Genomic DNA, 12,506 nt, shown 5'->3' on the forward strand with positions numbered 1-12,506 from the left:
CTCCGTTTCTGCGCTCGATAGCGCAGCGGCTTTACCATAGATGTCGCAGGGAAAGGCTAGAGCGGCACGCAAAGGGAATTTCTGGGTTCGGAGGTTGAACATAGAGATAGAAAGTGTAGGGGAGCAAGCGCTGTCTTTTATGGGTAAGCTGCCAACCAAAGAGCCTTTTAGCTCTGCCCATTTTATAATGTGCTGGCACACAATTAAAGAACCACAATGGCCACCTAATGTGTCCACAGCTGGATAGCATGTGATCTTGTGTTTGTTTTTTATTTGACACATTCTGTGCTGATCAGAAAAATCCGAATTAAATCGGGGGCCGGTGGATGAGGACAACGTCACGTGGATGATCAGAAAAATATGCAGGAGATACATGAAATCTAAATTGCCTAAGAAACCGTGCCTTAAGGACTGAGCACCCTGTGATTACCTAATCTTACATACATGCTGCTGCTAAACCCAACCAAGAACGTGAGGAAACATTTGCTCGTAGTGGATGAATGGAAAGTATCAGGAGAGACTGCATCAGATAATTCATCTGTAAAGTATGCCCTGGATGGGCATGCATGAAGAGATGGAGGAGGAATTTGCCCTTTGCTGGAGCAGATGGGTGGGTTTGATGTCTATGCATGGCCAAGTTGTGGTCAACTCACTTTCAAGTGAATAACTCAAAACATGCCTGTATTGCAGTTGGTGAGTGTGTGTCCAGAGGGTACCTGCTGCTCCACTTTTGAGCTTTGTTCTGGTTGTATTTAACTGTAAAATAAATATAAATAACAGTACTCTTTAAAAAACGTGCGGCACCTGTTTCTTACACCTGTTTCTTGTCCATCTAGCCCAGTATTGACAACTCTGACTGGCACATAGCTGTCAACTGTCCCTTATTTGGTGGGAAACTCCCTTATCCCAGCGCCGTGTCCCGCTGCTGTCCCTTATTGATGATGTCCCTTAAATTTCCCAGGTTTCATGCTCGCCCAGCTCAGGAGGGAAGCAGCGGCTCGGGGTCCTCCGCCACGAGAGAGAAAGCGTGCTGGCGCCGTCCTGGCGCAAGGAGTTCCATCGGCCCTTCCCCACCCGAGAGAGGCTCTTGTCCACGCCGCCCGGAGGCGGCAGCTGAGGAGGCGGCCTGAGGGAGGAGGAAGAGGAGGGGATAGGGAGGGACGCATAAGGGTGGTGCTTCAGTGGCTGCCGCGATGTTGCAACCAGTGGCGTAGCGTGGGGGGTGCAGGGGGGGCCGGCCGCACCGGGTGCAACATCTGGGGGTTAGGGGGCACAAATCCACGGGTTAGGGGGCGCAAATTACTTGCCTTGCCCCGGGTGCTGACAACCCACGCTACGCCACTGGCTGCAACCACCTCATGCTGGATTTACAGCATGTGTCAATCCTACCAATGTATGTAACTCTTTACAATAGCAAAATCCCTTATTTTGGCTGCTGATCCCTTATTTTCGAGGCTGCTGGTCCCTTATTTTCAAATCTGTAAGTTGACAGCTGTGGACTGGCAGCAGCTCAACAGGCTCGCACGTTGAGTTCTGAGCGCTTCCATGCTACTGCTGTTTTGGGGGTGGGATTCAATCGCATGCAGGCAAACCCAGGTTGCGCAACCAGTGTCGCTCTGCGCCACGAACCCGAAGTTTTGCAAGGAAGAAAGTGACCGGCAAATTCCCTGTAAAGCGCCCTCGACTCGCCTCCTTGCCATGGATGCCCGTTATCGAAACAGCGAACGTCGCCATTTGCGCAGCCGCGCCGGCAGGGGGCGCTCTGAGAGCTTAAAAAAAAAAAATCGTTCGTTTCCACCCGGTACGGTTTGAGCGTTGCCACGAGCGAGGCGGAACGAAAGGCTTCCCTCGCCCAGAGGGCGGAAGTGAGGCAGGAAGCGGGAAGCTGAGCTGCGGCAGCCGGGCCGGAGCGCTTTGGCGGTTGCACCGGGGCAAGATGGCGGATCGGGAGGAGGCGCTGAGGGAGTTCGTGGCCGTGACCGGGGCCGAGGAGGAGCGAGCGCGCTTCTTCCTGGAGTCGGCGGGCGGGGATCTGCAGGTAACCCTCGGCCGGGGAGGGGGCGCCCCCTCGCTTCCCGGGGGGGGGAGAAAGAGCAGCAGCGCCTCTCCCCCTTTCTCCTCCCAACACCCGAATGGGCCGCCTGGACTCTCTCCCTTCTCTCCTCTCCTCTCCTCCCCCCTTTTCTCATCTCCTCCCACCTGCCCTCCCTCTTCCCCTCCTCTCCCTCCTTTCCCCCTCCCCCTCTCTCCTGCCCCCACCCCCATTTCCTCTCCCCCCACCACTCCCCTCCCCCTTTTCCTCTCTCCTGCCCTCCCTCTTTCCCCTCCCCACCATCTTCCCCGCCCCCTTTTCTTCTCCCCCTCCCACCTGCCCTCCCTCTTTCCCCCTACCCCCTTCCCGCCTCTCCCTCTCTCCTGCCCCCTCTTTTCCTCTCCCCTCTCACCACTGTCCTCCCCCTTTCCCCCTCCCCATCTTCCCCCGCCCCCTTTTCCTCTCCCCCTCCCACCTGCCCTCTCTCTTTTCCCTTCCCCCCTCCTTCCCTCTTTTCCTCCCCTCCCCCTCTCTCCTGTCCCCACCCCCCATTTCCTCTCCCCCTCACCACTCCCCTCCCCCTTTCCTCTCTCCTGCCCTCCCCACCACCTGCCCTCTCCCCCTGCCCTCCTCCCTCTTTTCTCCCCCCATTCTCCCTCCACCACTTGCCCCATGTCCCTCCGCACACAGCAGGACTGCCGTGGACAATGGGTCCTAGTACAGAAATACTCCCCTCCCCCTGTAGCCCCCCTCCTGTGGTCCCTCCCCCCACCTTCCTTGGCCTCTAGGACTGCCTTTCTTTCCTCCCTCCCTCCACGCAGCACTGCCTAATCTGTGGAACTCGCCTCTGCAGGAGGCAGGCAGCTGTGCCCACCAGCCTGGATGGCTTGGGAAAGAGGACCGGAGGAATCCATAGTCGCTGGAAAGTGTGGGAGGGTTGCTCTTGTGATAAGAGTCCCACCTTCAGGTTTTGCAAAAAAAAAAAGGGGGGGCATCTCTTTGGCCTCTGTGAGAACAGGATCCTGGGTTTTGCAAAAAAAAAAAAGGGGGGGCATCTCTTTGGCCTCTGTGAGAACAGGATCCTGGGCCAGATGGGCCATTGGTTCTGATCTTCTGATCTAGCAGGCTCTTCTTATGTTCTTGGTTTGTTAAGGGTAACTTATCAGCTGAGAGCTGATAGGAGACACCCGTTCCCAGAGTGATTTAACAATCCATTCCTCTTTACTGGGGTGCTGGATTAGATGGGCTCTATTTGGTCTGACCCAGCAGGCTCTTAAGTTCTCCTTCTTTCTCCTTCATCCTCTTCTTCATGACACATCTTTCTTCTTCCCCCATACAAAACTTTATTCTCCCATACGATATCTTCCTTCTTGCAGCAGAGTCGTTCCCTCCTTCACACCCAAGGGTCAAGACTTTTGAGTGTGTAAAATATTACCTTATACTTTTGGCTTAGCTTAACCTTTGCTAACCTAGTGCCCTCCATATGGTTTGGGCTATGATTGCCATCAGTGTTGTGCCTGATGGGAGTTGTAGTGCAGTTGTAGTTCAGAAATTCTGGATGGCACTAGATTGTTGAAGGCTGGCTTAGCTCTTGCCAGTGGGCTCCATTCTGCTAAAGAAGCCAGTGTTTTTTGACTTGCTTTGCAGTAGGATGGAGAGAAGACTTCATTGATGCCCCTTTGTAGCCTGTTATCATTGCTCTTTCTTCACTTTTTTAGAATGCTAGCTGGAAGTTGCAAGTAAATTTCTATCCCTTTTTTTAAAAAAAGTTCATCTTCCAGAATCCAGGTACCTTAACCAGTAGCTCCCAAATAGTGGGTCAGAAGGACCCAAGGAAAAAATATTACATTAATGAAAGAAATAAAAGGCATTAGCGGAAAAGCTCTTCCTTTAACTGTTGGAGGAGGAGGCTGATTTTTAGTTATCCTACTAAATAGTCACGTAATCTTGCGTTAGCCACAGCTGGAGATGTAATACTTTGATCAGCTTGACACCAATGGCAGCTAGGCAACTTGTGCTTCAGGTTGAACTGGTTTCCCACCTACAGCACTTTGGCTTCCAAGAAGATCCAGACTGTTCCAATTATGAAGGTGCCGCAGGCTGAGAAAGTCACAGGCTAACTGCCGGCATACTGTTTCAAACACCCATTCTGGATCTTCCATATATTTTAGCAAGATTATAAATTTGACATTTATAGCACAGAACAGTCTTGATTATGACCCCATAAACTTCAGTTTGCCCATTGGCATCCGTGTTCCACTACACTGTTTGAACCCTGGGATTGGCAGGGTATTTGCCCAGAAGGAATGGCCTCTGATGAACAGGCACCTGGTGTTTTTCAGCAAAACTGTAATAATTTGGCACTTAATGGAGAACAGTTCCAAGTGTCTCTCTGAAAGGAGCTCTCTTTCCAATGCTTTAGGGCTACTTGGCATGTTACAGCAGGTGAATGACAATTTCCCTTGCATGAACATGTTGCCAGGTAGGAATTCTGTGTGGTGGTGCCATGTTCCCGTATTGCATGGTGTCTTGGAATACATTACCATATTTTTCGCTCTATAAGACACACTTTTCCCCTCCTAAAAAGCAAGAGGAAATGTGTGTGCATCTTATGGAGCGAATGCAGGCGGGAGGCTCTGCTCAGCGCTCCCCTTAAAGAGCCGTGTGGAGCATGTGTGCAGCTCTTGGGGGCTTTTTCCTGAGGAGGGAGAAGAGCTGCCCTTCTCCCTCCTCAGGGAGAAGCCCCCAAGAGCCGCACGCACGCTCTTTAAAGGGAGCACGGCTCTTGGGGGAGCCTTCTGCCTTAGCCGCGCGCAGCCTCTTCCAGGCAGGGGGAGCCTTCATCCCCTTCCCTGGGAGAGGCTGAGCAGCTATCCCATAAGGCAGGACAGCAGGCAGGATTGCCGCACAGCGATCCCGCTTGCTGTCCTGGCTTCTGCCTTAGCTGCACACAGCCTCTTCCGGGCAGGGGGAGCCTTCACCCCCCTGCCTGGGAGAGGATGCGCACGGCTATCCCATATGCCTGGACAGCAGGAGGCTATCCCAGAGGCCAGATCCCTCTTGCTGTTCTGGCTTCTGGGATTCAGAATATTTGTTTGTTTGTTTTCCTCCTCCAAAAACTAGGTGCGTCTTACGGTCTGGTGCGTCTTAAAGAGCGAAAAATACAGTATATTTTAAGCAGATTCAATACTTGCTGGCTGGGGCTGATGGGAATTGCAGTCCAAACCAAAGCAGCAGTGAGAAGGTTGGAGAGCACCACAAACCTACCCAGGCCAAGGGAGTTTTCTGTACTTCCCCACCTACCTGGCGTGGTATATGGTACAGAAGTCGTCACAAGGTTATTGACAGTTGTCTTCTCTCCCTCTTGGGTGGCACTAAGCAATGGAGCTCGCTCTCAAAAACAGCTGTGTGTCCCTCCTTTCAGATTGCCCTGGCCAGTTTCTATGAAGATGGAGGTGACGAAGACATCATCACGCTCCCACAGCCAGCTCCCAGCTCTGTTACCCGAGGCACTGCACCCAGGTGAGATCAAACGGGCTCATCTTTGAGCATTTCTAGATTGCGAGCTGGTGTGCAACTGCCAGAACTTCCTTCCCACAGAGGAACCCTGGGAAGTGTAACTTGCTGGGGAGGCCATGAGAACATCCTGTTGGGGATCTCTAGTGTTCGTGGAACTCCAGTTCCCACCTGCACTGCACTCTGGGTCTGTTGGGCAATGGGGGTAAGCCCACAATGTGTAATTTAGGCATGCCTCTCAAGTCCTTTTTATTCTTGGGGAGGTTTCAGCATGGCAAAAAGGGTTGCAAAAACAGGTCCCTTTTGTGTTGGAGCAGAGGAAGAAACAGCAGTGCTCTCTCCTTGTGTGCATGTGTTTTGTGGAATATTTTCTACTTTGCCACTATGGCTACAGCCTTCCCCAACTTGGTGCCCACCAGATGCTGAGGCTGCTATATTGGATGTGCTGCAGCTTAGTGGGGCACATATTCTGACATGCAGAAGGCCCCAGATTTAGTCCTATGCATCCCCAGTTAACAGGATCTAATCTGCTGAGCCTGTGCTCAGTGGGCCAACACTTTTCTCTTGGGAATGACTCATCACCACCCTGCTTAGAAGGGATTGCATTGTGGGGATTTAAAAAAAATAAATATTACTGCCACATGATTTGGTTTGCTGCTGTTACGATTTGCATCCTCATCGTGTCAAATATTGTGTGTTAAACTGGGCGGAGGGAGGAATGGGATCGTGGAAACTGGTTTTCCAGTGCTTCTCACAAAAAGATATGGCGTGGACTCAGGTGCAGAAAGCAGACCAAACAGCAACATTTTGGGCTATCAGCCTGACCTGCTTTCACATTTCTGCTTAGTCATGCAGTCACTGAGAGAGAGAGTTAGAGCATGCTCAGTTGCCCCCTCTCTAGTCTAGGTGTATTGTGAATTTCACATTCTTGAGGAAAGAGAGAACGAGGTAAGGGAATACATTAGTATCCACCATGAGTCTTTGGAGCATACCGGGCCATCTGCTAGAGTTGGGTGATACCTGGTTTTCAATTTCTTAATATATCGCCAGCTAAACATCACAATATGCTGATATATCACAAAGTCTGAAATAAGGATGGAGCCATGTAGAGGCATTGGCTGGCTTCACAGCTTTTCGCTCGTTGTGATTTGTGCATAGCACACACACAAACACATATTGTAATTTGCAATATATTGCTAGTTCAGAAATTGTGAAACCATTATCATGATACGGACTTGAAACTGGTTTTGAGCAATACATCGCCCAGCACTAACACATGTCATGATTTGCGATATATTGCCAGATTAAAAAACTATGAAACTGGTACCACAATATGGTCTTCAGACTGGTTTTGGGTGCTATATTGATATATCACCCAGCCCTACCATCTGCCTGCAGATTTCGGATTGTCTTCGGACGTTTTGACTTTCAGGAGTGCATAGAATGCCTTGAAAGTGCAGTGCAAATTGGGGTGGGGTGGTTCAGCTCCCCAACTACAAACTCAGGAAGATGATGCTTGCTAGAGGATGATGGTCCCTTGCATGGTGAGCAAAATTGTGGCTCCTGGTCTGTCCACCTAAAACCAGTTCCCAACCCTCTGCCACACTATGCCAAGGAGCAGAGTGTGAGGAGGCCAGGGCGCCACATGGCCCTATGCATGGAAATGTGGATCCCCAGGGTGCCACCAGCCTCCGTGAAGCTGCCAGTTGTGTCCTGCTGAGTCAGTGTGGTGTAGTGGTTAAGAGCGATAGACTCGTAATCTGGGGAACCGGATTCGTGTCTCTGCTCCTCCACATGCAGCTGCTGGGTGACCTTGGGCCAGTGGGGCTGAGAGACTTCTTTGAAGTCTCTCAGCCCCACTCACCTCACAGAGTGTTTGTTGTGGGGGAGGAAGGGAAAGGAGAATGTTAGCCGCTTTGAGACTCCTGAAGGGGAGTGATAAAGCGGGATATCGAATCCAAACTCTTCCTCTGGCAGGCAGGATGCCCTGCTGGCGTCTCTGGCTCTCATGGAAGTTGTGCTGTGGAGGGAGAGAGTGGGCGGCCTGGCTGGATGCTTAGAATCATAGAATCTTAGAGTTGGAAGGGACCCAACGGTCATCTAGTCCAACCCCGTGCACTTGGAAGTGTGCGATGCTGGCTGCGGCCTGGGGGTGAGTGTGATACGTTGCCTGCCCTTAAATTCTGAAATCGCTCCTGCGATTTGAACTTTAAACCACTTTCGTGCAACGTACCCCCTTTACTTCCCCCAGAAATGCAAAGTGCCCCTAAGGGTACTTGGGATTGTTAGGGTTTTTATTCACCCGTGCTGCTCAGCAAGTAGCACTAGGTTGTTTATAATATCATGTGAGTGTCTGAGAGCGTGAGACAGGAAGTCTCAATACTGTTGGAGAGTTTAGTTTCACTTCTGTGTGTGATGCTGTTCTGTACTGCTGCTGAGAGAACACAGACATGTTGATGGGTTCTTTGTATATAGACTGTAAATAAAGTAGTTTAGAGCTACTGATTGTCTCTTTCTTCTGCTATGAGATGCTTATTGGACTGAGGAAGATTTACAGCCAGAGAGTGACCACCGGTGAGACACCCCGGTGTCTTGGGAAGGTGGTGGCCTTCCCGGGCATTTTTCCAACAAGGATAAGAGCAAAACCTGCCCTCCTGTCGATGGGGTGGTGGGATAGCCTGTACTGGCAGGAATCCATTAGGTCATAGCAAAAAAAATGTGCTGTACTCCTTTGCTGCGGGTCATTAGTCCTTGCAAGATGGAAGATCATCCCTTATACCACACTGTCCTTAACAACGTTTGGCATTTTAGTAATCAGTTGTCATAAACATGGAGATGCAAAGGCCTGGGAGGAAACACCCGGGAAAAAATGCGGGAGGGGTACCAGGGAAAATTTGGGGGATCCCAGTTTTTCCAGATTGTTGTACTAACTAGACCAGGGTCAGCAACCTTTTTCAGCCGTGGGCCCGTCCAGCGTCCCTCAGACCATGTGGTGGGCCGGATTATATTTTTTGGGGGGGAAATGATCAAATTCCTATGTCCCACAAATAACCCAGAGATGCATTTTAAATAAAAGCATATATTCTACTCATGTAAAAACACCAGGCAGGCCCCACAAATAACCCAGAGATGCATTTTAAATAAAAGGACACATTCTACTCATGTAAAAACACGCTGATTCCCGGACCGTCCGCAGGCTGGATTGAGAAGGCAATTGGGCCGCATCCAGCCCACGGGCCTTAGGTTGCCTACCCCTGAACTAGACCATCACATCTCTAGCAAGCTGCTCTGTATTAAAAAATTGTAGCAGGAACCCTCCCCCACCCCAATCATTCTGTTTGTATAAACTTCACACTCACACACTACATACGCCACATTTCTGTTATAAATTCATAGAAAATCAACCATACATTGGATTTGCACTGTTCCATTTTTATTTTTACTCCATATGACAAGAACTAACAAAGGGGGGTGATTTAGTCCTGGTCAGCCAAATCCCTTCACTGTCTCAGCACATAAACAGGAGCCCTGCCCATGCCAACCCTGATGATCCCAGACAGAAGACAATCAAGATCACAAAGAACCTGCATATGGGAGTGGATTCAAACAAAGGACACTGATCAGATCTTCCCTCAGGGGGCAGGAAACTGCAAAATCCCCTTTGTCTCCTAGAAATTCCTGGAAGGGGAGGGGGAAAGGAGGAACCAGCCAGGTGACAAGACACTCAAGTTACCACCAACTCCTCCCTCAGCCCCTCCTTTCTGTAATATATGCCTCCCTCAACCCCTCCTTTCTGTAATGTATGCATGATGTTTCTGGGGGTGGGCTTGATCTAGAGGAGGGGAATTTCAAAAGTTTTTATAAGACCTTGCACACTATTCTTCGGGGTTTTTCCTCTCTCCTGCACGTGAGGGGAATACCCTGTTGCAACAGTTCAATAAAGGCCAAGCCTACAGGCTGCTGTTTTGCTCCAAGTTATCCTGGTTGGTGTCTTTGTTTTGTCCAAGGGAGCCCTCGGATTTTTCCTGCAACAGTTGTTCCCCCCTTCGGAGATAAGATTGCAAAGGTGGTTACTTTGCAATCCTTTTCTCCGCACAATTTAAGGTGGTAAATATTAACCTGCTATTCTCCGTCCCAGATGCGTGTGTCCATGTGAACTTGAAAGGGACTTGGATGTCATGCTTCTTAAGGATATTTGTATAGAAATATAATGGTGTAACAGTGCACATAGTTAGACATAGGATATCACGTAAAATTAAAATTTTGTTGCTCAGTTACTTGTGGTATTTTAGCACCTTGGAATAAATATTTCCCTCAATAGTGGCATATGCTTTACATTTAGCAGGAAGGTCCACTAATGACTGAAAAATGCAGTTTGCTTTGCCCCCCACCATTTTTGTGTTCTCAGGTGTCAAAGTAGTTCTTCTGTGGTCTCACACCGGCCTGGTGTAACAGTAGTAGCAATCCCTGGTGAATCCCCTTAGGGCTTTCATATTAACCATGTTGCCTGGCACTCACCCCAGCTGGCACAGGTTTGGGCACGTCAGGAGAGATATGTCCTTGCCTGGCCATTCCATGGGATTTTATTATTATTGGCTATGGTCTTGCAATCATGGGAAGTTGCTGACTTGCACTTCAAGGACCAAAAAGCTACTTGCAGCCTGGATACACTTGCCCAATTCAAACTGAGTCCAATTTGAATTTATCTTGCCCCATGGTTCTCAACTTTTCAAACCAATCTGTTAAAAGAAAACCATTCTTAAAAGGGCACTTGTCCAAATAAGTCAATTTAACTCTATAAGGGATTATTCCTGCTAAACCAAAGCATATCCACCTTCATGTATCTTAGAAGCTTCTCCTTGGTAAAGTGAGTTTTTTTAGCACATTTTTAAAATGGGTAGGGAAGTTGGCAGAGTGCCAGGTGAAACAACTAAATGTGGTTATAAATTTATCTAATTCTAGACATTGGACTACATAATAGCCTGATCTGTAAAAAAAGCATAAAATGTATGAGAATCCTCCACTGGGGTGTAAGGAATAAGACATTAAACATAGAAACAATTATACACAAAAATAGCCACAAATAGCCCCCCCATTTGTGGAAATAACACACTGTCAGACACATTTCAACATTCCTACACAATAACACATAATACAAAACAAACTAATTAAGTATCAGTTACATATCTTGAGACAATTGTGATATATATATATATATATATATATATATATATATATATATATATATTACGCATGTATCTTGAGGTTCAAAAGTCAGAAAATGTCCTTGTAATTCCAAATGTCCTTGTAATTCAACTCCACCCCCCTTTGTCAGCCCCACTTCCCCGGCAGTCTATATCCTTTGAAAGAGATAGCTGTGGCCATATTGAAAACTTTGATGTCTTCTGTTGTGGTGGCCAAGGTTTTCATTGGATCTGTAGTAACACACTTGTAGAAGTGATATCCTGTAAGGGCAGGGTGGACTTAAAAGACACAGTTAAAATAATAATAAAACACACACATACAATGACCTATGAGGAACCAAAAATAAATAAATGCTAAGACACACAATATTTAAGAAACCTGAAGTAACCTGTTTTGGCATTCTAATGTCCCAAATGAAAATAAAAGAGTGTTTCTTGATGTGACAACATCAGTCAGAATGTTAATAGCAAAATACTGGGAAATGACTTAATACCAAGAAAATGAATGGCAATTTAAAGTTGTGCAAGTACCTTGAAGTAGCCAAAATGATAGAATTAATAAGAAATGATCAGGCAAAGGGTAAACAAATACCATTCCACAAACAATGTTAGGTTGTGCTTCGCTTAATTTCGTAGACATCATGGAAAAACTGATTAAATAAATGAAAAGAGATTATTTGTAACTTAAAGCGTCAAAGGCACGAAGAGATGGAAGTCACAAATACAGCAGAGATTCAGACATGTTTCACAGAACAGGAAAGAAAGTTGCTGTGGGAGAAAAGAAGGGACAAAAACCTTTGTTATTGGGGTTCACATATCCTGTTAAAAGGGAAAAAATTATTTCATGTGAGAAGCCTGTCAGGAAATGCTGTTCCTAAAATGCACACAAAGTCTGTGATTTAAATCCCTTGGGGGGGGAGTGCTTTGAAATTTACCTGTGAAAAGAATTTGGCATGTTAATCATGTTAGGATTTGAAACTTGGCACACCTTTTGTCTTGCGAAGCCCCTGGAGCAAAGGACACATTAAGGGTGATTTCCCTCAGTGGCTCCAAGTTTTACATAAGGAAATTAGGATAAATTTCCCCCTTCAGCCCAAGCTCCTCTCACTCCCTACAGTTCCCCCTCCTTCCTCTCTCTATCTCTCTCCCCCCCTTTGTTGCTGCTTTTAGCCTCTGTGCATGTGCAGAGTTCATATCTCAGCAAACCTTTTATACTATTGAAAATCTTGAAACCTTTGGCTAAATTACCATTTGAAGGGTAAGGAGTAGATTTAAAAAATACTGTTAGATTTTTTTAAAAAAAACTAAAAAAGAGAAACTGAGCAATTAAAGTATTCAATAAAGTTAGCAATTGTAGCCCAAGCAAAAAGGACTGCTTCCTTTATGTACAGGAAAGGGCTATCATTTTGTGTGATTTCCCTCTGGTCATTCACGGAACAATGCCACGCCCTTATATATGGGGGAAAAAAATGGCCAGAGAGTCAGAATTTATAGGATTTTTTTAACATTCTCAGTCATTTCAGCCTTACCATTTGCAGACAAATTTTTTTCTGCCCTTTATTTACAGGATAAATGGTCAAGACTCATATGTATTTTATGTGCTTAAACTTTGAATTGACTTTGAAGTTTGATTTTTTTTTAATAGTAGAGAAAATGATACACTGTAATCACTCAAATGCTTGAAATTACCAGTTTTGCTTCAAAACATCACGGATTTTACCTCTCACCTTTTTTAAGAAAAACAAAGAGCAAAG

At 47.3% G+C, this 12,506-nt stretch overlaps 1 protein-coding gene across 2 annotated transcripts in view; it reads left to right on the plus strand.

The window, feature by feature from the left end:
- Window positions 1–1,879: 1,879 nt before the first annotated feature.
- NSFL1C (NSFL1 cofactor) overlaps window positions 1,880–12,506 on the plus strand; it is a 31,519-nt gene continuing 20,892 nt past the window's right edge. For both annotated transcript variants that reach the window (XM_081917168.1, XM_081917169.1), the window contains exons 1-2: window positions 1,880–2,038; window positions 5,457–5,554. In XM_081917168.1, the coding sequence (XP_081773294.1) occupies window positions 1,937–2,038; window positions 5,457–5,554 (200 nt within the window). In that variant the 5' untranslated portion in view covers window positions 1,880–1,936. The remainder of the gene's footprint in view (window positions 2,039–5,456; window positions 5,555–12,506) is intronic.

This window comes from Podarcis melisellensis (assembly GCF_964234715.1).
Source record: "Podarcis melisellensis genome assembly, chromosome: 6".
Taxonomy (NCBI): Eukaryota; Metazoa; Chordata; class Lepidosauria; order Squamata; family Lacertidae; genus Podarcis; species Podarcis melisellensis.